The sequence below is a fragment of the Sarcophilus harrisii genome, chromosome 3, assembly GCF_902635505.1.
Source record: "Sarcophilus harrisii chromosome 3, mSarHar1.11, whole genome shotgun sequence".
NCBI lineage: Eukaryota > Metazoa > Chordata > Mammalia > Dasyuromorphia > Dasyuridae > Sarcophilus > Sarcophilus harrisii.
In genome coordinates, this window is record NC_045428.1 from 42,283,422 (window position 1) to 42,309,493 (window position 26,072).

The window sequence follows — 26,072 nt, forward strand, 5'->3', positions numbered from 1 at the left end:
GGGCAGGGGCAGCAAAACACCCAATAACTTGAGATCACATAATAAAAGGAACTTAAAGTTCCTAATGAAGAAAATGAGTCATAAGCAAAGTGCTTTTTAAAAAGCTTTGCTTTTAAAAGTATTTTTATAAATAGACTTCCTAGAATTAAGTGAATCGTATAGGGAGGTTTCAATGTGTTTTTAAGTAATGCCTAAGTTTGTACTGTAGATAGAAAATCCCTATAAACAGTGAATGTGATGACATTAAAAAAAAAAACAGTTGCCAATACAAGGTTTCACTTATTTTTACTTCTTTGATGCACATTAGCATAACAAAAACACTGTCTTTAGTTCCATAAAACAAAGGATCATATATACCAAGTACTTAAATTATTTTCCATAAGTTTTTATTACTGTAAATCTAGCACTATATTCTTAGTTATACCGTAGGTTCAGTTTGTTCATTAAAAGTCATCTCAATACAATAACATCAGGTATAATACATAAAATCTAATCCATTATGTCTTACCAATTTTATGACCTGATGAGACACTCTTGTGGACAACATTTCAGTCCTTAGAAGCTAGAATAACCCTCCAACCATGTGAGGGCATCACAACTTTTAAACTTTCGGCTTTCGATCATTATTATGTCACATTCCTCCTCCGATGCTGAACTCTAAAAAAAATTCTAGCAAAGAGTTTAAGTAAATAAATGTTTTCATCAAATAGCTTTAAAATATTTTATATAGCAATGCTTTTATGTTTTTAACATGATTACACAACTGACATTTTTAAACTTATTTTTTAAAATGTAAAAATAATTTCGTATTTGACCTGGAAACAATTCAGAATTTCAACATGGACCTAGAACACTAGTTAGTAGATATGCAAGTAGAAACCAAACTATTCCAAAAGTTCTAGGTTCATAATCCTGATACTATTTATTAGATGCAATGCGGTTAATTGGCCATAGCCAGCTCTACAGCCCAGTAAAAAAGGAATATGAGTTCTATAATGGGTGAACTGGGCAATAGCACAAACAACTTGCTTTTCAATTCACATTGATCATTAAGATAGGCAAAATGAGTACTATGTGAACTATATATTATAGTTCATTCCATTTATATGAGCACACCATAGCTACCTTTTTAAAAAAGAAAGCTTAATGGTGAGACAAGGAAAATAGATCTCTAGTTCTGGTATTTTGATTTAGATTCCAAACTGATTTCTGTGGTGTAGGGTACACTCCACTAAGATAGCTTCACAAGCTTTCTTTGCTTTAAATGGTCTTGTTGAAGCATGTATTAGCTAAAATCCAATGTCTATCACCTTCATGGCCAATCTTCTAGTGATAAACCTGGCTAAAATCAATAAAGCTATTCCTTCTATGTTCAGGCCAGACCACTGATGGACTTGTACCTGACGCCATTCTCTGTGCTGGTAGGACCTGCCAGAGCTTGCACTCTTCCATTAGCATAGATAGCCTTGAAGATTGCAGTCACCTCCAGGCTATGATGAATTACAGGAGGCCTTTAGGAGAGGGGTCTTTATATGAGGAATATGAAACAAATAAACAAACATTAAATGCTTTAATGCATATCTTCATCAGATTAAAATGTCATACCTATAGGCACACGTTTACACTGTGTATTAGGTAGTGTCATTACCAAGTGAGGTGTTTTAGAGATGCTTTACTAAGGGAAATTGATTTAAGTGAAACATCTTTTTTAAAAAGTTATTTTTAAAAACAGCATCTTCAACAGGACATTTTCTCTACAATTCTTGAAGGATCCAATAATAAGTTTCCCATCAAGTCACATTTAATTTTGATTGCAAATAATGTATATACGTGTATAGAAAACCCATTAAAATTTGCAGGCTTTTATAATTTAGGTTGAAAAAGACGGCAGTCAATGATACTAAGATTCAATTTCAATAATAGATTAGAATGCAATGACATGGAGGATAGGGGCAGTTAAAGAGAAAGCACTTTTAAAATTTAATACAAGAATTACTGAATTTGGGTATAAAGTAATAACTACTTAACTACTGTAATAAAAAAAAAAAGAGGGACTTTGTAGTCACATCAGAGATCTCAAATACTGGGTGGGCTTGTTATTATGTAGATTTTAACTGGGAACTGGATTCTATTACATATCTGTCCTCAAAGATGGCTCTGACAAGCAGAAATCTCCCAGAACAATACTTAGTAGTCCATTTACTTTACCACCCTAAAATAGCTTTTCTCAATGTAATCTCATAACACATCTGAGTTCAATGAATTAATTTAAACAAGTATACAATTTTACTCTGCCCTCTAACAAAGCAAAGTCAAGTAATGTGGTCACCTGGTGAAGGCAAAAATCCATAACCTGATGTGGATATAATCCTAAACTGTGTTCTGTGTTGTGGTACCAACATTCTCCCATATGCCTGAAGAGAGACTAGCTCAAAGTCTGTTTGCTACAAACCAAAATTATGTCCTAGAGGAAAAAAAGCTTATTTTAATATATTCATATGTGGAACAACAAGTCCTATGAGGTACAGAACCCAGCCATATTCACAAAGGTGATCTCACACATCCTGAAATATGTTTAATGCTGATAATTTGCTTGTCAGCAGGGCTTTGATGAACTGGTCATCTAAAAAGGGCAGACTGGCTGACCCTTTGCTAAAAGGCCCCTCAACAAAGAAAAGCATTGTTTTGTAAATGCTTAGGAAGCCTATAGAAGGCAAACAGAACAGAATAGCCTTGTAAAGCAAATTCAGTGATTCTGTGTATTGGGGGGAGGAGGGGAAGGGTGCGATTCTAGTACACCAGTGCAATGGGCCCTATGTATGTCTAGATAAATAAAAAATTAAATGTATGTAATATTACTTGAAAATATTACTTTTCTGGTGGGTGCTTTGAAATTAGTTTTTAATATATGTATATATTTAATATTATTTGACAATAATTTTAAGCCTTTTAAAAACATACAGTCCTCAATTTTTTACAAGTTGAGAGTGAAACTAAGTGCTTGAGAATGGTGCATTATAATGAACTGAAAATTAATGAAATAAGTTCAACCCTCAGTTTACAAAAATTTTTACTAACAATAATTTTCTGACTGGGTAGATAAGATTGTTTCTTGACTATTATTTGTGCTAGGTGGGGTCCTATTAACCAAGATTTCACAATAAAGAGGGCCGAGTTTACTTAATTTCTTCATAGTTAATAAAAATGATAATCCACATAAATTAGCTTAAGGATCATTTCAGAAAAAGATTTAAAATGGATAGAAGAAAATTTCGGCTACCATTAAAATAAAACAATATTGTTGTTCAGTAGTTTTTCAGTTGCGTCTGATTCTTAGCAAATTTAATTCAGGGTTTACTTATCAAACATACTGTCTGCCATTTCCTTTCATGGCTCATTTTATAGGTGAGAAAACTGAGGCAGGGTGAAGTGATTTGCCCAGGGTCACAAAGCTAATTAATATGTGAGGCCAGATTTGGATCCCCAAAAATGAAGTCTTCTGGACTCTTAGGCTGGCATTCTATCCAGTGAGTCACACAGCTGCCCTCTTCCTCACATAACAAATATGTCCCCTCTGATTAAATTCTGGCTGCTTGGGTACTTTGTCTTTTATTCAATTAGTCTGAAGTAGTGAGGTTTACTGTACTGGAAAGGGAAAAGGATTGCTACTTTCTCCCCCGTCATGTTTATCCAAAATGATCTCTAATATATAGATAAAAATGAGAAAGAATTCCCAAACAAACTTTTGATAATGAACTTTTTTTCCCCCAGACAGGTCACTGGAAAAATTGAAACACTTAAGGTTTCATTTTATGTAAAGACATGTTTTCAGTTGATGCACACAAAATATTAATAGGGATAAGCAATTAAAAAAAATTCTCACACATCCAAGTGAGATCTATGATTGCTTTTAAGATGGCATTCTGGTGAAATAAGATTAATTTAGACCCATGCCTTTTAGTCCTTTACTGTGAATTTCAATAACCATTTAACCTGTGTCAAAAATAAAATAGAAACCCACTGGAGTTTCTGGAGGCTGTTGTCTTTTAAGAAACATAGTAGTCAATTAATTACAAAGAACTTCTAAGTGCTGAAAACTTTGAATAGTTGGGAATTAAATTAGTCTGACTTAGGTCCTGCACTGATTCACAAATGAATTGCAACTTGATTTGCAGGATTCCAAGGACTGAATATTCAGAACATGAGAATGTTAAGAACTTCAATCATTATAAGTCAATATTTACCATTTTTAATATTCAATCCTCACTCTTGCTCCCCAAACTTTCTCCCCCTCCCTCAAATGAGGCATGGACTTCTTTCCTTTCTAAATAGTATTTTTTGGTTACCAATTTTTAGCAGCAGTGGTCTTGAACTGAGAGCAGCTTAAGAAGTATGATTGGAACACAATGGTAAGAATATTTGTGATGTTTTAGTTCATTCAGGCTGGTTTTAGAAAATACAAATTTGGCCCCAGTCTCAAATTGACTTGTGAGGGATTTGGGTTTTGCTTTTTGTTTTAGGTTCAGGTTCATTTTGATTTCTGCTTCATGGTTCATATTAATTTTTTTTCCCCTGAGGCAATTGGGGTTAAGTGACTTGCCTAGGGTTGGTCACATAGTTAGGAGGTGTTAAGTGTCTGAGTCCAGATTTGAAAGCAGGTCCTCCTGACTTCAGGGCTGGGGCTTTATCCACTTTGCCACCTTACTACCCCGCATATTAAAAATATTCTTAAAACTGAACATAAGGTTGGGTTTCATTCCAATGTTAGTTTAAAAACATTCAATGTCCCTGAAATTTAACACTGTGGTACAGGAAGAGTGCTGTTTGTATTTGGTTCACAGCTTTGGTCAATTCTTGTTTTAAGATTATTTGCAATGGTCCCTACCTTTTCAGCTCAGAGGAAGAATCTTTATTATTGGAGAAACTATGCTCACCAGAAAACACACCTACAGTTGTCACACCTCTTTCTCCCCCCATGTATATAATGGACAAGTAGAATAGTTTCTGATTCTAACCCACCCACAGTCCCTGGATCACTGTTGGTCATTTCAAGATGCTTAGAGTCTCCAATAGCCAGTTTATGTCTCACATAGGACATATCCAAGTCTTCGTGGCTGGCTGGCAATTGTCAACAGGGTCATCACAATGCTAATTCTTAAGACAGAGAGGATTGTGGAGGAAGGGGGAGAATAAGCCCCTATTACTGGAACTGTGTTAAATGTTTGCAAATAATCTTATTTGTTCCTCACAACTATAGGATGTGAGTGATTTTACACATGAGGAAACTGAGGCAAACAGAGGTAAAGTGATAGGCCCAGGGTCACACAGCTTGTAAAGGTGTCTGAGGAACAGATTTGAATTCAGGTCTTCTAAAGTTCAGGCCCAGAGATTTATCCACTGTGCCATTACCTCAAGGATGCAGACTATATAGAAATAAGATAAAGATTTAAGGATGTTAAAAAGCCTAATTTAAGTGTGGTGTGGTGATCTATGATATTCTGGTTTTATAAAGTAATATCAAACAATCCTTCCTAGGATCCTCAAAGCAACAGAATGACTGAGTGTTACAGCACATCTACTCAAACGCATCCATAAATCTTTAGTCACAACCAGATGGTAAGTATTATACAAAACACAATGAAATATAAGGATACCTTGGCTTAATATTACTAGTTCTACAAAAATGTTAGGGGCTACATAAGAGTAGTCGTCTCTGATTTGGAATTATGTGGATAGATATAAATGTGTCCCCCTCTCCCCCCCCAACTCCCCTACCGTGGTGAACAAACCAAGACATTGTGGAAAGGAAGTGGGTAATCAAACAATTACCAGGGAGACTGAGGGGGGAGGAAAGGTGATGAAGTCTTGAGGTCCCTGCAGTAGTGAAGCTAAGTTGAGATTTGGGTTAGGATAGTACTCATTTGATTGAAAAGAAGATGAAGGTAATTATGGGGGGAGGAGGGGAAGAGTCACATATGTTTTATCATAAAGCCTATGAATCTGCCTGAGCCTATCACCTTCAACCTAAGATTCACAGCAGCATTCCCTATAAGAACTTCTCAGACCACTGAGGTCCATAGTCCTTATTTACAGATAAACAGGTAGAAGGAGAGTAAGTTATTTGCCTAAGGTTAAGTATTCAGAAAAGAGTCCCCAGATTTCAGAGTCTATCATTTTTACCCTTCCTAAATCTTTACCATCTTAAATTGCCTTACTACTTTTAGAAATTCAGGGTCTTAAAACAACCAACTATTATTGATCGGGTCAATGCTGGTGGACACCCCCTTTTATTCCAGGTTACTCATGCTATACCTCATTAACTTAGTGAACCTCAAAAGTGTTTTTGGGTGGAGTATGAACCGGTTCAGCCAATCTGGAAATCAACTTAAAACTATACCCCCTCTTCCCCAAACCTAAAAAAATCATGCCATACCCTTTGACCTAGCAATACTATTTTACTAAGAAGGCCCCCATATGTACAAAACTATAGCACCTCTTTTTCTGATAGCAAAAAATTAAAAACTAAGAGGATGCCCATTTACTGGAGAATGTTTATGATTGACAGAAAAGCTGAATGGGATTGAGTCCAGACAAACCTGGGAAGACTTGTTTGAACTTATGCAAAATGAAAAATGAACAGAACCAGGAGAAAATTTTATACAATTACAGCAGTATTTTAAACATAAACACTGAAAGACTTAACAACTTTATTCAATATAATGACCAAAGTTCATGATGAAAATGCATGATGAAAGGTGCCACCCACCTACAGATAGAAAATAGAAAAGTTCACAGGAGGTAGAAGACAGGTTAATTTAGTTAATGCAGTTTGTGTGACTACATTATGGGAGTTTTGTTTTTCCTAGCCTTCTCCACAGGTGGAGAGGAGGAGAGAAAATTCAAAACTGAAGAAATAGAATTGCATTTTAAAATAGCTAGTGCTGAAAAAGGAGCTTGATATACATCGAGGAAAAAAGGATTCCAGGATGGCAATCTGATTAGCTGATTGCATATGCGAAGTTCTCTATTCTTTTAATTGAGTGCCAGCCTCCAATAATCAAAGTCACCAGAGTTAGGAAATGGGATATTATTAAAATGGACGTATAGTTTAAAATAAAATAATTTTGGTTTTTCATCAAACATCTTATTAGGATGTTAGATGAGTGTTCTAAGGGAGAAGTTTTTATTCTGGTTTATCTCAGTGACTTTTCCTTAGCCTATTTGGAATTTCAAATACTGTGACTGTGGTGGTTAAAGTCATGGCTATCAAACTACTATTTTTTTTTTTTTAAATTACAATAGTGGCAAGACCTTTTAGATTAAAAATCTGAAAGATCTAAAATGATTTTTTCCAATATCAAGTCTTTAAAAAAAAAATCCCTTCAGGTGACAGGTTAATCTTTATAAAATTCTGTGCTGGGGATCAAAGCTCTTTACTATCTTTGCTGCCTCAACACATGCTATTAGACAAAGAGACAGAGACAGACACAGAGTTCAAGTACTGTCACAACTTCTCTGGGCCTCATTAGTTTTGGACTAGATGTGTTTCAAGGTCCAACATCTATGATTCCTCAAATATGCTGCAATTTCCTTCCTTTGTTCAGTATGTTCCTAAAATATTCTGGCCCCGTACTGCTGTTGAATTAGTACTCTTCCTTTAAAATCCAGTTCCATTCCCCACCTACCAAAATAAATAAATAAATAATTTACTTACAGATTTCTTCCCTCCAACTTTTGCTCCAGACCTTTTACAATGCTGCTGTGTATGCACCTTTTGCTTGCTATTATCACTCTACAAGGATGCAAGCTCCCTGAGGTCAGGGATTCTTATTTAAGCTTCCTCACATACTTTGCTGGGTAGGCATTTAACTACTAAACTAAAAAAATACACTCAAGTGATTTAAAGGGATCTCTTAAAAAGAGATTTCTCTCTCACATGTCAGGCGCTATAGCAGCCTCTTAGAGCTAGAAGAGAACTTAGTTATGGTGCAAAAATAAATTTTTTTAATTTTATTTTTCAACTTTGCTACTTTCCAAAGATACTTAAGCAAAGTACTTAACTGACCTGACATAAGCTTTCTATAGTTTAACTTTTAGTATTGAGAAAGTGAAAGACACTAATTGAATGCAATTTTGGCTGTTAAAAATGCCAAGAATGTGAAACAGTGCCAAATAATAGTACCACTTTCAGTAAGCTTCATCTATCTCCAGGTCCTAAGAGATTGGTGTTTTGTCACCAAAACTACCACCAATAATGGTATCTTTAGAAAAACAGGGTTAAGAAAAATGTTCTAAAAGTTGGCATCCTATGTGACTAGCCCAGCATTTGGCTTAATGTGGACTGTCATCTTCCTTTCCCTTAATTTCAACAATGGCAAAAATTGTCTACATTGTGCAAGGCACTGAGCACTGTGGGTAAAATTTAGTATGAAAGCAAGTATTCTCCTGCTTTATAACTATTTAAGAGTATTTAAATATTTTGGAAAATTAGATATTTTATCACCCAAGGTTTAGTTAGTTCTCACTTTTAGTCAAAACTACTTAATATTATGGCCCCTTTAGCCAGTACCAATAATCTCTATTAAAGGTAATATTTCTTTCTAATAACATTTGGTTCAACTGAGATATATAATGCACATGCATATGTACAACAGATGACTAACCCCTTGATTACTACACCAGGGGTTTAATATGTGCTAGTGAGTGCCAAAGGCAAGTTCAAGCAGCTGGTACTCATAAGACAAATTGCCTATTCCTTCTTGATGTTGAAGAATCAGGTATTCCAACATATGGAGACTAGCCAGCAGATTAATTCATGGCTAATGTTGAAAGAATACTTAAAAGAATATTTAATAACATGTTTCAATTTATCTAGAATACATTTATGTAATAACATCTAAAATGATAAATGCAAATGAATCAAAACCCACCATTAACACCATTGAATAGTACTGAATTTTATAAAATTTAAGTTTTGCAGGAGATTTTTAATACAAAATTTGTAATATACCCATTGAAGTCGTTTTGATGCTTCATTTTGATATAAGTATCCTATACCAGTTGACACAAGTTAATGTTTAAAAAGCAACAAATTTTTCAGACACAGAAACTCACTATGACAAAGTTGTGATCTGTCAGTAAGGAAGCACAATATAACCACAGGCAGAAGCATTAAAGTTTAAGGTAACTACTATCCCTATCTAAGGTAAATGGGGTTTTGTTCCCTTATGATATTAGAAATTTAAATTAATTCTGGAACATAAAGCAAGACTAAGGTTACATCTTGAATATCTTTCATATAAGTTAAGGGGGAGACCATAGAAAATCCAATAAAATATTGCTAAGAAATTAATAGGCTTTTGTATAACTGAGATTTAACTTTACCAAGGATGATAATCTCTTAGAGAGTGGGCAACTTTACTAGTTATTTACTATTAACAGATGACCTAGAACCTCTGTAATGCACAGTCTCAGACCTGAAGTCAGAAAGACTCATCTTCCTGAATTCAAGCCTAGCCTCACTCTTACTAGCTATGTGACTCTGGGCAAGCCACTTAACTCATCTGTAAAATGAGCTAGACAAGGAAATGGCAAATTCTTGACAGTTTTTCTGCCCAAATGCAGTCAAAGAGTAGGCCAGGACTGAAAAATGACTCGACAACAAGCAATTTAGCAGTGTTTGATTAGAAAAGTAACAGTCTCACCTAGTCTCTTTTTCAGGTGAAAGGACTTTCCAAGGATTTGAATCAAGGAGAAAGAACAGATTTAACATGAAAATGAGAGGCTCAGCAAAACCAGAAAGGTACAATGTTTTTAAAAGCTGCTTTCTTGGAACCCTTGGAAATGGGATAAGGGCACAGCTCTGGAAGGCTGCTGAAAGAGCAGTAGATAGAGGTATAAGAAGTAGCTGACAGCAGATCACAAGAAGTCTTAAGTCTTAACTTGGGCTTTTTAGGTATGCTTTTAACACAGAAGAAACATAGGAAGCCATCAGAAAATGTCCAAAAAAGGTGCATCTGGTGGGTAAGGTGGAGTTTGAATTCTGTTAACTTGCTTGAGTTATTAAAGATGAGATGCCAATGGAGCAAAGTCTGGTTTTAAAAAGTTGCTCCCATCCATCCTGCTTGAGCAGGGTTTGATTGCTTAGACTATGAATAAAGTCACTTTATAAGATCATAATCTTATCTCAATATTAATATGAAAAACTGACAGAAGAGAATCTGAGAAAATTCATTTCTCAAATTTACTATAGGTCAATACAGGGGAAAGAGAACAATCAAACTTCTTCTCTAGATTTGTATTTATCTAATAGAATACTTTTTCCTGATGGCACAGAATATTCTAATAGTTCACTTAAAATGGCAAATATTTAAAATGTGATAAAAATCAAAGCTATGGAGGAACAAAGTGACATAGGGAAAAGAACCCAGAAATGACAGGCAGGTCAGGACATGACCTATAACCTTATAAAGAAATCAGTTCTTTGTTATTAGATCCAAAGTTCATTTTTAAAAAATGAGACTTTTTAACTTTTTTATGAGTAGAATTTAAAACAAAACTGTTTTACCAAGATTTAGAGCAGAATGGGACCTCAGAAAATCTAATCTAGATTTTCATTATAGAACTGAGGAAACGAGGCCCAACCAACTTGCCCAAGGTCACATGGCTAATAAGTACCAGAAGAATGACTAGAACCCAGGTTTCATTCATGTCACATCTATTAGAAGCATTACATATCTACTTCTAAAAAGCATACTTAATGAAATTTTAAAAATAAAATCTTTAAAGATTAGCAATAACCCCTCCCAATTTGAGCCATGCTTAATATTTTTTTAAATCTAAGACTTAAAAGATGAAAAATTTGGCAAAAAATGCAGTATCATTTAAATAGAGAACTTCCTAATTTCCATTTCATACATACATGCTATAAGAATTAAATCACTAAAAACAAAGGATTCTACCTAATATTGAGTTATGAGATCACCTCTTACAGCTTTAAGAATAATGGTCTTTCCAGTCTGAACACTATTAATTGATTTACCAGTTTTACATACATCATACTGGAAAAATACTGGACAGCTCTTTTAAAAAAAAGCAAAACATGAGAAACACACATACACACACACACAAGCAAATCAAGCCAAATAATTAAAACCAAGATGACAAAATGCTCTTGTTATATTTTGTAGGCAGCATATAACATATCTTAATGTGATGGGCACACACTCTTATCTAAGGTATTCTGATGAAAAAGATGGTTCTGAATCCAAATTATATCAGAATTCACACAAATGTGCTTGTTTTCAGGCACACCTTAAAGAATTCATTAAAGCTTTGTGCAAGTTTTGAAAAGATCATTTACCTTCAACCTTTTGTAATTAAACATGTGAAGCTAGTCAATATTCAGCAACAAACACAGCAGACCCCCCCCCCCCACAGTGTGTTAAAGCAGAGATAAAGATAAGCATCTTTTGCCATAAAAGGAATTCACTATTTCATTCCACATTAAGAAGAAAAAATTTGAAAAGAAATCCAAAACCTATCACATTCCTGTGAGAAAGCAGTTGGCTGCAGGTTACAAATTAGTAATGCATTTCTAGTGATTTTTCAGCATCACATTTGATAATTAAGGTTAGAGTTTCTCGCCATAAATAGCTGACTACTTTTGACTTATTACATCTCAAATTTTTCAATTTGAAATGTTTTGCAGTAAGCTACCTTATGAACAAGTCTTATGACAAGACTTCTTAGTGTAATAAACTGATACAAAAGAGAAACAAACTTTTAGATTAACTCTTTGGTGTAGGATACCTTTACGAAAATAACATTAAAATGTGTCGATTTCCTAAGACATGAATTAATAGATTAATTTGCAAATTCACTTAATGCAGTGGAAGAGAAAATTCCTGAGCACAAATAGAATTTACATGGTATATAATTTGGCAGTTTTTAAAAATCAAATTTTATTTAGATGATTTAATTTTGTTTTGATGCCCTCTATGCCATTCTAATCACCATGTGAGTAATTAATTTCCCCTCCCAGTTCAAATAAATTACACAATTAAGACCACGTGTAATGACGAGAAACTAGCAGAGTGCAAAGCAGTTCATGCATACAATTTTGCATGTATGCATTCCATACTTAAGCATTCATACCTATCCCAGAGGGTCTTTGATTCCTGTAACTTGTTCAAATGGAACGCTTGGTAGAAAGCAGTTGAAGGATTCCTGTGAGATCCAAGAATCAAATGTAAATGATGTTGAGAATGTACATAAATCACTTTTAAAACATAAAAATGAAGTAGTTTAGGCATGTAATTGCTTTCACTTTTTTTTTTTTAATCAAAGTTGCTTGCTTGAAAACTGGGTATAAAATTTTAATCTGACTTTTCACTATTAATAGCTCTGCAGGATCATTATAGAATTTCGACTGATAATTATTATAGAAACCAATTCACAATTTAGTCAACAGTCTACATATTAACATTACTCATTCTGGTTTAAAGAAAACTGGATTGAAAAAACAAAGACATAAATATCAGGGGTATTTCCCAAATTCATGGCCATTTGGCAGACTGATGAATGTCTTAGTATAGTCTATATATCTAAATATGCATGTTAAACATTTTAAGTAATATCTGATATATTTCAAAATAACTGGTTTGGTTTCTTTTGTTGAAAGTATTTCTTGATTGTTAATGTGCAAGCTGGTGATTATGATATAATTCCTATTTTCACAATCTATCCAAGTACCTGGGTCCCTAAAAGAAGCCCTCTCAGGACGGTTTAGTATTCACTTACCACTGTTGTTCCCCCCCCCCCCCCCCTCTATCCTACATCACTAACACTGAATCCCAAGAATCATCTTAAATACACTGAAATCAGGTCTGAGAATGGTCCACCATTAGGAAACACACACACACACACACACACACACACACACACACACACACAATCTTCCCAATCTCTCCCTGTCCAAAAGAGTGCCCCTGAGAACCATGCTAAATTTGATTAATAACACCTTGTATCCCAAATAGTAATATTATAATGAACACTGAATAAAACGATATGGTATATAAAAGGATTACAATTAAGACACTTCTTTGGGCACCAAAACCAACTCCTAAGACATTTTTTTCATCACTTACCCTTTTCATTTGTTACAAATGTTTATAAACATTCACTTCATCTATATAAAGAAGATAAACAGCAGATTCTTTGTGTTTAGTATAACATCAGATTCAGCAACAACCTGACATGCAGGTCAAAATGATTCTTTTAGACAGAAAGCCTACAAAAGCACAATGAGGGAGTGGGTGGCAATCTGAAGTATCCTTTTTTGTGTAATTTCATAGATTCATGTATGGGGTCCACCTTACAGCTTTAAGTATTGTAATAAAGAAGCCCAAGATAGTATCTCATAAGACTATCTCCAAAGTATTTTTCTATATTAACTGATGCCCACTATGAGAAATACTGCCATCTTTCCCTCACATGGGAAATAAATGAAAAGCTGACATTTCAATAAATCTGTTTACCTCCAGCATAAATAGATTTTGATTAAAATTTGGTTTAGATACAAAACACTAATTATGAAGTCATGGTGTGTTGAGGTTTGGAGTTTTTTTCCACCACTGATATAGGGCACTGTTGATGAGGAAACTTCCTTACCATAGTAACTTAATTGAAGCTTGCTGCTCTGCAACAAAGAATTATAAGGGACACTGGCAAGTAGAAACACACTCAGAACATGAAGTTTAATACTAAGGAGTTCCCTATGGCCTCCTGTACCCACCTCCATACTGCCATACAAGCCATTTTACAAAAAGCATTGCCCCTTCTTACCAAGCTAGCTGACTGAAAAGATTGAGTCTTTGCTGATAGTTATCACTAGCACTGAGGCATCCTGACAGTAAATAAAGTTACAAGAGTAATTTTCAATCCTTAGAGGTAGGCCTGAAGGCTGTACCCAGCCCAGAGTACAGAATAATCTCCCTGACATAGCTGCACCATGAAAAGAGGTGATTTCTTGTACTACCGTTAATAGCACCCCAGGGAAAAGAAGCTACTTAACTCTGATTGAGACAAAAGACGGAAAGAATGAGTGATTTGCCAGATGTAACATTAGCAGCTACTCATGGTATTAAAAACCTACTCTAGTCTTCTCAAATGAATTTTCTAACAGAATTTTTAAAAATCATTGCTAGGAAGTAAACCTCTTATTTGGTTTTAAGGAATGTTTTGTTCCTAGATTTCTCAGATTCATAGAAGCATTGGTTTTTGATCTTAAAAGACTCTTTGGAAAAGGTCTATAATGATGTTAAAAAAAAAAAAAAAACTATATATATACAAAAACACTAAATTCAACTCAGAACTTCTTAAATCTCAAAGCCAAAATGTACAAAAATGGAGTAGCTAAAAAATGTACCTGAGAAAGAGGATGTGATCTCCTTGAGGGTAGGAAATTCTTTGTTTTATTTCTAACACCCCCTACAACTTCACACATTAAGTGGACTCAATTCAACTGGGGGAAAAAGTCCCCCAAATGGTATTTTCTCTTAGAAAAATTTAAAAATTTATAATAAAAAGTATTTAACTTGAGAAATGAAATCACATTAAATATGTTGGGTTCAAATCATGACACTTCAAAAGTTCAGTTTATATGGATTTCCATACAGTTTAAAATATCTGAAAAAAGTAAAGAGGTTCTCAATTAAAACTGTACTTTAAGAAGTTGAGTAAACACTTGATACATTAACTACCATTATACAGACAAGACCTTAGAACACAAGCACATTTAGTGTGGGGAAATGTTATAGTCATAATGAAGAAAACCAAGCCTTGATGCTAGCTATGTGGGTGTGAAAACTTCTATGTGGTATGGCGGATTTAATAGGAAAAAAACAGGAAAAGAAGCATCACAAACATGAAGTCAGTCTTATTGTGACACATGGAGAAACCTATGTGATACTTCTTTTTTGAACCTTCAATAGAATAACACCTAAGTTGAAGGGCTTACATTCCTTATAGGGATAAAAATAGAAACAATTGCTCAAAAATTGATTTATATAAAGAGATTAAAGGAGTTATCTCTGAAGCCTAGCTAAACAAGAATTACAAGGAGAAAGGGGAAATGAAAGTTATTTATAAATGCTGAAAGGTCTGAACATCAAAGACTATTTTGCTTCAGAATGGCAAAGTTTAAAAAAAATTAAAGTGGGGGAAAATGGCATTACCAGCAAGCATTTCAAGGCCATAAACAGCCTAATAAAGACAGTAACAGGTGACCTGTTAAGAAAACAATCTGAAAGGAATTCTGGATTTGGTGTAGCTTTGTTCAAATTCCCTTCCCTCTCCTAAAAGAGGGTTTGAAACCAGTTTTGCAACAACCTATATCAGCCTTACCATCGAAAGCTTCTGTTCAACTTTCTTCAAAGTGTCAATAAAGGCTGTTAAATATGCAGTTAAAAAAAGACTTCAGAAAACCAAAGTATTGTTTATTTTTATTATCTACATTTATTGGCATCTGATCAAAAATAGTTCTTTTCCTAAAGACCATTTGGAGATTATTTTTGAAGATCAGTCTGTAAAACATTCATCTGTACCAGTTTACTACTCCCTTTGCACATGCCAAATACTGGATTCATGCCATTTCCAGGCCCCCAAAAGTGGCACAGCAGGAAGTGACTCAAAGTCCAGATAACATCATCTTTTTCTTTAGCAAAAGAATCTTTGTTGTAAAAGTAGCTGTGATATAGGGAGAAAAGAAAACCTCAACTGCATTAAAATACACACACAAACACACTCTGGAAGCTTAAAGTGAGATAAAGGAAGTGTGAATCAAATAAAGGTATTGGTAAGAAACGATTCACACAATTTCGTCACCCAAAAACTTATGTCTGTCTCCTTACTACTTTACAAAGTTCCTCCCTGGATTACAAACTTTAAGAAAATAAATGCATTTCTGAACACCTGAGGCAAATACTACTGCCAACATGCACCTGATAATTTCTTAATTTGCCCTCTTCCAAAAGGGCTGGTCTTTATACCTAAAAGAAGTTACTGATTTCACTTTTTCTTCCATTTCCCCAAAGCAGCTCACTTGGGGTGGTAAAAGTAAGCAGGATTTAGCTCACCAATTAAGTTTATTTCTATTTTTTAATTTGAGGGATTACAGCAGAAAAATCCCAGAGGGCTAACACTAACAGACTATCAAGTCTATGGAAATTCAAGCAAGCGCGCGCGCGCGCGCGCACACACACACACACGCACGCACGCACACACACACACACACACACACACACACACACACACAGTTAAGAGACTCTTAACTGTCGAGTCAGTAGGGCAGTGGACAGACCTCTCCCTACATCAGCATATCTTTAAGGACCGAAAATAGAGGTCCAGACTGAGCTATGAAAAATATCAGGACACAAAAGACAGGAAGGCAGGCCAGACATCCTGGCCTTTCTCCCCAAACCCCAAGTAAGCAGGGTCCAATATTACCATAAAGTCCAAAGTCAGGAAGGAGACTGCAAAAATGAGTAAACAAAAAAAAAAGAACCCACCATAAAAAGCTCCTAGGTCCAAATCCAATTTAAAGACTATATATAAAGTGGCTAAAACACCAACACAAATTTTGTCATTCCTGAATTCACTTAGAATAAAATGCATCATTTCTGTGTAACTGTACCTCTCTGAAGTAATACATTATGTGCAAAAATTTTGATACTTTTGACAGAGGCCTAAAGAGTGTCTGTGGCAAATCCTTTTGTATAACAAAGAGTAACTCATTCTCTGCTGGCCCACCCCATTACTATTTTACCAGATTAGTACAGAGCAAGGAATTCTGTTTATTTGTTTATTTAATCAATATCAACAATCTGCATGAGTCTAAAAAAATAAAGCACTATGGTCCCTCCTTATCTCTACGTGTTCAAGATGATGTTATCAATTAATAAAGAACTGTCAACATTACAAGATACTATGTAAGATTTAAAAACTCCAAGAAGCATTGCACAGATAAAAAACTCTTTGTTTCCAAGAGCTTGCCAAGTGTCTACAATGCATCTCTAGTAAGTGTAGCCTAGAATATTTTTAAATCAGTTTTCATTTCAACAGTATCATGAAATGGTCTAATGACAAGTCAAAAAGAGAACAATCAAGTTTTCCACAAAGCCTTGCTAAACTCAGTCACTCTCCATTTTATGGCTCCAGATAATAACTAAAAACATTAGGCTTTTGCTATATCTTGTATTGTTCTCTAATTGCTTTGTGTGTCTTGTTCACAAAATAAGTTCCATGTGGGCAGGAAGTATGGTACATTTTTGTATGCTGCTGAGCACCGACATAAAATAAGTACTCCGTAATTAATGGGTGAATTGAAATATTGAAAAGTCACCCTGACATCAAAAGGAGCTAAAAGCATCAAAATAATCATCAACCAATATGCTTTTTAAAACAAAGATTGTTAATCTTTGTTAGTTATCAACTCTGGGTATAGATCATTTCTCAGAATGTTTCCAAATGCATAAAATATATTAAGATTACAAAGGAATCGATGATAACTCATAAACCTCAAATTTTAAGAGTGCCAACTGACTATTTCAAAAGGAAGCTGGAACTTCTATAGGTGTTTTGGTAAGTTAATTAACACCCCCAATTCAGGAAGTTGTTTAGCTTATTAACCTTTGTTTAGGAAATTCCTTTCTTCACAAGACACATAAACTAGACTTGAGGGGATGTTTAAAAATACTTTTAAGACAAATTACAAATAATCTTTTCCATATATAAAGAAAATAGTTCCCCCAAGGACTTTCCTATAATATTTAGTTTTATTTAAGAGATTGATAAACTTGTACTATTAATTTTTTTCCTAAAATAATTAAAATAGCTTTGATTGATGAATTAAGATTTTATCATTTGTTAATAAAACATCTGATTAGACATTTGCAATTTTTTTTTTTTTGCCTTAATCTTGCTTAAGACTACAAGTCTCAATCTCATTGAGGTCTGAGATTTGTTTAGTAAGGAGGGATTGTTAAAAGCATACTTTTCGTTGGACTTGAAATCAAGAGAAGCCCGAGGCTGTACATTATGTTTCTGTCACTTTCTACCTGTGTTCGTTAACAAGGGCAGATCACATGCCTTCTCTAGGCCTCATTAAGCTCATCTGTAAGATGAGTGGTACTTTACTGATGCATCTACTTTTGTACCTACTTCTCAGAGTGGTTGGGAGGCTCTCACAATTCTACATCCATACAAAAATGTAATTACTACTTAAAGCTATTGCAGAGAAATAATTACTGCAATACTTAAACCACCAGGTAGTTGTAAATTGTAATTTCCAGAAGAACAGGAAAAGCCCAAGAGTATATCTTCACAAAAAGGAGAAACACTAAAGTGGTCTCTGGCAGCAAATGCCAAGTTAAAAAGTTCAGGCATGCTCTTTGAGAAGCTTTTAAAAATAGGACCAACCACAGGAGAGGGGCAGGATTTTAACCTGAGGACAGCTGGGGACAGCAGCTGGATACAACATAGAAATTCAGCCACCTAAGGAGGAGCTTCAGAGAAAATGACCTTGGTGAGCAACTGTGCTGATGTGGACAAAGTGACTGTTAATCACCTGAATCATTTCAAATCTGAAGTGTATACGCACAATAAAACACATCTTAAAAGTTTTAGCGAAAGTTGCTTAAAAAGGATTATTAGAAGCTGGATACATTGGAGAGGGGCAATGATAATTTTTGCCTTAGACAAGGCTTGAGATAGGAAATTAGTGAATTCAAGGAATAATTAATATGTGCAACTCACTCGAATTCTTATAGCCTTAATTAAAAAGGAGGCAACTTAAAAGATTTGGATTGTTTCAGGCTGGCCTTGTCTGAATTATACAATCTTAAAAATGTGAAAGGCAAATTGTACAGTTTTGCTAGGTAGAGTTCCATCAGTTCCCCTCAATCTTGAAACCAGTATTACTATTCGAGCTTCTAAGGAGCTAGACAAAACCTGCAATTATTTTCACATTTCTTCAAAGTAAAAAAAAAAAAAAAAAGTTCTTCCTAGTGGAAGAACGAATCATCAAAAAAGGAGCGACAAAAGGATGAAGCCAAAATTATTCCATTTAGAAGTTCATAAAGAGATCTACTGGCCAAATAAACGCAAGCAGTAACCAGTATCAGTGGAAAGTCTATGATTAAACCAAATATGACCAAAGCTACAAGGTCACTATATTGCATGACAAATATTAAAACAGCCCCCCCCCCCCTTTTGGTGACTACTAAACATACTTCTTTAATTCAATATCTTCTCTTCTGCCTCACTTTTAGGAAAATAAAAGTCAAGATTCATCAACCATTCCATCTATGAGGAAAGGAATGGCTGCCAAGATGAATTACTATCTGTAGCCCTTTGTGACTGAAAACTGACAAAGTAGGGTAGGCTTCATTCCAAAGGAACAAGTTCCAGACTCATTAAGTCTCTTCCTATTTAGTATTATGACTACCCAGAATCCAGAAAGAAATAGCAACACCTGTAACCTTGGGATAATACATGCAAATGATGTGCTACTACAAGGACTATTCAACAACTCCTTTACAAGATCCTGGAGTTACAGATGCATCTTCCATTTGTATAAACAGATGCACACATACTTTAGTTTTTAACTTTTTCTCTTAGTGTTCTGCCCATTAAGACCCAAATTCTACAGAATTTAGGCTCTATTAAGCAAAGGAAGCATAGTCCTTTGCTTCAGCTTTCTTGTACTGTTTAAATCTTAATTCTAGAAAGTTTTATTAATCACAGGTGAGATACCACTCATAGCTTCTTAGAAAAGCTATGATCATTGATTTCATCTAGTGATACCAGTGGCAGAACGAACTTATTTATTTATTTATTTTTTTAATAAAGAGGGGAACCTCTAAACCTATCAAAAATTTTATGCATACTGATGTCTGGCTAATTATTTATGAGCAGTAACTTTAGCCTCAAAAGAAAGAGGGTGGAGACATCTTTAGTGTTTGATAGTAATCAGTTATAATTCAGGGTCAAAGTTATATGTGAGTTAATACAAACAAACTATATAAGAGCAATGATCCCATAATACCAAGAGATATAAACATGCTGTTTCTCTTCTTGCAAATTAGTATTCACTAAGATTTCTGTTCACTTCAGCTTTAGAAATTCCTGCAGACTTTAAAGCAAAAAATAACTATACAATCTCAATTCTATAACAAACATTTGCAGAATCTTTTTGCTTTTATGTTTCAATAAAAGGAATAGAATAAGGCACTAAACAATGGAGATCTAATCAAAATATTAACATCTCTAAGCACAATTCATTCCTGATATGTGCCAGGATCCAAATCCTCAGTTTTAAAATTCATAATACCTGGCCAGTAGTTACTAGCACTCTATAAATAAAATCATTTAACAGAACTTAGGGATACGTGCCATAAAGGGATCCTTACAATCAGGTTTTCAACAGTCTTACTGCTGCAGTTGACAGTTCACAATTGCAGCCATTCATTAGAGTTCCTGGAATGTAGCTTCAAGAGTTCACATTGGTCAGCTATCTCTGGAAAAAGATCTGTACTCTGCCTCTTTTCCAATAGGTCAATTTAAGATTTTGTACTTCCCCAACCCCTTCTACAAAATAAAGAAAAAATATAATAAAGAAAAAGGAGTCTTTCAGAAGTTTAAGCAAACTTTGCTAGCAACATCCAACACTGTTCGTGAATTCCTAGATTATTTTCAAGCCACCATTATATAGCATTCTACATTTCCAAATGTAGATTTTTTTCTTACCAAAAGACTCCTTAAATTTTAGACAGATCATAATTGTAGCATGTTTTTTTTTTTTTACTAAAACTGCCAGAACCACCTCTTTTGCAGTATACCTGCTTAATCTACTTTACAAAATTAGTAAAAGACGCTAAATTTGATAAACCATAAAAAGACCTTCTAGATATACTGGTAAACAACAATTTTATTATCTTGTACCTATTGGGTTTCAATAGTTTAGTCATTCAAGTTCCTCTGAGGTAGTGTGATATTAGAGAATAAAAAAGGTCAGGCCTTTGAGTCAGGACAACCTTTTAAAGCTATGTGACCACTGGTAATCATCTAATCTCAGTCCCCATAGGCAACATTATGTAAACAGGAGGGGAGCTATCAAACAGGGGAGGGAGTTTCCACACCAAGAGTAGCCCACAATAAGAAATGATAGTAAAATGTGTTTAATGCAAACATTTGGTAGTAGGGACTTCATATGAAATTTGTTTTAGTTAAGCTATCAGCCCTCAAAATCATTTTACCTATTTCTTCCTCCCTTAAAATCCTTACTATTATTAAATGTTCCCCATATACCTTTCAAGATTTTAGGTAGCTTAAATGTTATAGAAGTCACAAGAAAAAGATCAAGATGCTATACCTGTCTACTGAAATTATTTACAAGGCCATACATTTATTCTCCTTTCCCTACATTTATCCTATTTTTGATGTCTAAGTTACAAATTATATTCCCTGCAATTTAAAAATTATAAATTTCCCATATGGAAACCACATTTTTCTCAAAAACTTTTTGCCAGAAATTAAAACTTGAAAACACTCCTTTTTTATTTTAAAACCCAACCCCCCACTCCCCTCTACTTTGAGGGAGGGGAGGAGTCAGTACTGAACCTACTTAATGGATTTATTCCTTCACCAGGGTAAATATGTTGATACAAAGATAAAATATTCAAATGTGTTAGATTACAATTTTATTAAATTGTTTTTATACGACTACATTGAATTTGAAACTCAGGAGTGAAATTTGGAATGCACACAATTCATCATTGTTTCAAGGAATACTAAGTGAAAATCTTTAGTGGAAAAAAAAGAAAAATGGTCAACTATACCTATGTATCAAAATTACTGGGTCTTCCTGTGAACACATATGTATTAGAAGACATCTCTATTGGTTTAAATGATAGTGAGTGGCACTAATACAGTACCTTGGCCAACCATGAAGTACAATCCAGATATGCCTTTATTTTTGCAATACTTCAAAGTTTTATAAGTATTCAATTTATCTATGTTTATGAAATTTTAAAAAATGTTTTAAGAGGATAAAGGGAAGAATAGGTGAGAGAAAAAGACTGACCTCATTAAAGAATGACAGCAAGAGTTATCTTACTCCTGTGTCTTTCTTTGCTTATTGACTCATTCAGAAAAACTAAATTCTAGAGTATCATTATAAAGCCTGCTAAATCAAAGGGGGGCGTAGAGAGCAAAATGAGAACTACTTTTTTCAGTTGTGTACAAAAAAAATTTTTTTTAATCCACCTGTCTCCTTTTGAGCAGATCAATGGGATAAGAGCAGAAGCAAACAGGTGCCAAAATGATCAAGCATCTCTCACAAAGAAGTGACTGGTTGGTGGCAACCCCAAAGGAATGCTGCCTGTTACACAGTACCAAGAATTGTTACCAGGAAACTGAGTGCCCAAACCTGCATTTCTTACCCTTGTGATTACAAAAAGGTTACTGATGTTCTTGGGGCTTAATCAATCAGTCCCCCCACTTTGTATCCAAACTTTACAGATAAATATGCTAAATAACACAGCTAAGTTGGGGGCAGATAATAACAGTCCCTAACAATGAAATTGAGACATTTTGCACAGCTATTGCAAGTCATTTTCAAAAATATTTGGAATATAAAGGTGACCTTAGAAATAAATGGAAAACTCTTCACACTTAATGAAACTGTGCAGTTAGCAGAGGAAGTTGAAGACATATTAACTGTATCGAGGCAAGTGGAAAGAAGGATGGGAAGGGGCTAAGAGGAAACACAGGGAAAGAAAGCTTAAAAAATTAGAAAGCTCCGTTTCGTGTTCCTCTACACACCACAATATCCTAGAGAAATCCTTTGGAAATAGTTCAAGTGTCTGACAACACTTAAATTAACCTCTTAAATCAATGGGTACTTTAATGTCATTTTCTGAGCCTCTAAATGATCTGCAATTTTCTAGGAGAATTATCAGCTTATTTTTGTACAGTTTGTAACTATAATCCAATTTTTAAAAAGTAATTTATATGGACAGCACATCCAATTTTCATGCTGAATTCCCTCTCGACCTACTAAAAATGTTTAATATTCAACCAAACGGCAGCTATTAAACAGTTAATGGGACAGTATTCAGTAATTTTCAGTTAACCTCTTTTTAAAGCTTCCCTCAAAAAGGGCGGGGGGTGGGTGGGGGGGTGACCACCTACGATTTAGCATTTTAAGTTCCTCGAAACTCGGAATCAGACACAGCTTTAAGAACAAAACCCCCAAGTCCCCCAGTGCCCATGTCACACCCACAGCAGAGAGAGGCAAGGGGGGAGCCGCTTCTGAGCATCTTTCTCTTTTAGGAACAAGAGATGTCATGGGAAAGGTCAGGGGAGCCCGTCTTGCTTCCAGAACCCGGGGGACGAGTTCTGGAAGTTCTTTCCCGGCCCGCCGCCGCCGCCGCTCCCGTTCCCACTAAGCCTGGCCCCGGACACAGAGGTTCCCGCCCCCCCTCCCCCCGCGCCGGGCGGCGGCCGGGGCTCGCCCCGGACTCGGGGGCTGCTCCCCCCCTCCCCCCGGCACCCGCGGGAAGAGGGCGGCGTACCTGTCCTCGTCGCCGTCCACGGGAATGGAGATGCCGAAGACGGTGCTGGCCAGGCTGTTCATCGGGGTGCCGGCCAGGGCGTCCGGGAGCGGCGCCTTCGCCGGGGGCTTGCCGTCGGCCAGGAGCGAGAGCGGCGGCTGAGGTAGCGGTTCCGATTTCCTGCGGGTCTCGTCGGCCGGTCCGGCCAGAGGCGGGGGCTGAGTCTGAAGCGCGCCCGGGAGGGCCTGGGCCAGGCTGGCCGGCCCGCTGGAGGGGCCCTGGGCCGGGGGCCCGCCGGCTCCGCGGCCCACGCTGGCCTGGGGCTGGCTCAGGGGGGCCGGGGCCGCCTCGGGGCCGCCGCCCGCGGCCGGGGGCTGGCCGTAGGCGGCGAAGGGCTGCGGCGGGGTCCCGGCCGCCGCGGGGGGCGGCACCTGCGGCGGGCCCTTGCCGTTGGGGGCCGCGGGGTAGAGCGGGGCCGGGCTCGGGGCCGCCGAGTGCTGCGCGGGGGGCGCGGGCGGGGGGTGGCCCTTGTCGGCCGGCGGCGCCGCCGAGCCGTCCCCGCCGGGCTCCGAGCTCTGCGCGGCCGGCGCGGCCGAGACCACCACCGAGCCGCTCGTGGCGCCCAGGCCGCTGTCCCGCTCGGCGCCGGGCTCGAAGGCGGAGGCGCTGTGCCGGATGCAGTCTCCGGTCCGGGCGAGCACGCCGCCGTCCGAGTCCCGGTCGTAGTACTCCATGCACGTCCAGCGGCCGCGGCGGTAGGGCTCGCCCGAGCCGTGGTCCAGCTTGATGACCCGAAAGCGCGAACTGCAGGTGGCGGGGGTCTGCGCCCCGGCGCCACTCCCCAGCCCCGCAGCCGACGCGGACGCGTGGGGGGCGCCCGGCGGGGGGCCGGCCGCGTTCCGGGGACTAACAGCCGCGCCCCCGCCGGCGGGGCCTCCCCCGGCCGCGGCCGCGGCGGCCAACTGCCCGTCCAGGAGGAGGTTGGGCGAAACGGTGCCGGGGGTCTCGGCGTCGCCCACGTTGTTGAGGGTCTCCTCGGACGAGCTGCGCTCGCACACCTCCTCCGGGCCGTAGTCGGTGGCCCGGGAGACGTCGAAGATTTCGGAGGACACGTCCTCGGTGTGGGACTCGTCCGGGTCGTCCAGGCTCTCCGTGTCCTCCGTGATGCTGCTGGCCACCTGCGCCGTGGTGACGCTGGTGATCTGGAAGCAGCTCTTCTTCTTGGCCGGCATCTTGGACATGGTCGGGGCTCCGACGGCCGAGGGCCGGCGCGGGTCGGGGGGAGGGGCGGTCAGGGGCACTGTCGGGCCGGGCCGGGGGGCGGACACATCCCCTCCCGGGCGGCGCTGTCCCCCGGGGCGGATCGAGCGCGCCCGGGGCTGCTCGCTCCGCCCGCCTCCCGGGTGCTGCCGCCGAGGGTCCGGGCCGCTCCGCGGGCCCCGGGGCGAGGGCGGAGGGCGGGGCGGCGCCGGACTCGGCGGTCGGGAGGCCGCGAGCGGCTCTAGCTGGAGCCCCGCAGGGCCATGCCGGCCCGCAGGCCTGCAGCCGGGGCGGGCGGCGGGCTGGCCGGGCCGAGGCCCCGCCTGGGCTGGCGCTCGGGGCGGCCGGGCCTCGCCTCACCGAGCCGCTCCGGGGCGCGGGCGCGGGCGGCGGCTGCGCTGGCGGCGACGGTGGCCGCTCGGGGCCCCGGACTCCGCGGGCTGGGCGGCGCGGCGCGGCGCGGAGCTCCGCCGGAACTGAAATTCAAACTGCTGCGGCTGCTGCTCCCTCCCCTCGACCAAGATGGGGCTGGAGCGGCCGCGCCAGGGATGCTGGGAGGACGAGCAGCGGCGCCTCTACCGTCGCCGGGCCCGCCGCCGCTGCCGCCTGTGAGGAAGGAAGCGGCCGAAGGAGAAGGAGGAGGAGGAGGACGGAGGAGAAGGAAGATGCCGCCGCTCTTGCTGCTGCTGCTGCTGCTGCTGCCGCCGCCGCCGCCGCTGCCGCTGCCGGTGTTGCTGCTGCTGCTGCTGCCGCTGCCGCCGCTGCTGCTGACACCACCGCTGCCGCTGCTGCTACTCCGGCCGCCGCCGCCGCTGCCCCGTGACGCGCCGGCGTCGTGACGTCACTGCCCCGCCCCCTGGCCCGGCCGGCTTCCTCCGGCGCTGCGAGAGGACTTCGCGTGGACCTCGCCGGAGACCAGAAGTGGGCGGGGTCGGCGTGCAGCCGGGAAGGAGGCGGGGCGGGGAGGCGAGGGGTGAAGGGGGCGGGGAACGGCCTCTGCCTCGGTCTCTCCGGCTGCCTGCGCAGCGCGGCTGCGTCCGGTTCCCTAGAGCGCAACCCTCGGGCGCCTGCGGGGAAGATGCCGAGCATGCACATGCGTCAGCCTGTGTGGGGTGGCGGCCTTCAGTGTGCGCCTGGCGTGCTTCTCTGGACGAAGCGCGCTATCGGGAGGCCGCGCTGTCAGCGTTCCTGGGGGACCCG

General features: G+C 39.1%; 1 protein-coding gene across 4 annotated transcripts in view; it reads right to left on the minus strand.

Annotated features, from left to right (window-relative positions):
- The window catches only part of TSC22D2 (TSC22 domain family member 2), a 46,398-nt gene extending 21,481 nt beyond the window's left edge, over positions 1 to 24,917 (minus strand). For 2 of the 4 annotated variants that reach the window (XR_004232768.1, XM_031957779.1), the window contains exons 1-2: positions 23,634 to 24,917; positions 12,157 to 12,228 (exon numbers count right to left, since the gene is read on the minus strand). Coding sequence is in view for 2 of the 4 variants with exons in the window: in XM_031957779.1 (XP_031813639.1) it covers positions 12,157 to 12,228; positions 23,634 to 24,853 (1,292 nt within the window). In the remaining 2 variants the exon portion in view is untranslated. The remainder of the gene's footprint in view (positions 1 to 12,156; positions 12,229 to 23,633) is intronic. The other 2 variants (XR_004232769.1, XM_031957780.1) reach the window with 1 other exon arrangement.
- Between the last annotated feature and the right edge of the window lie 1,155 nt (positions 24,918 to 26,072).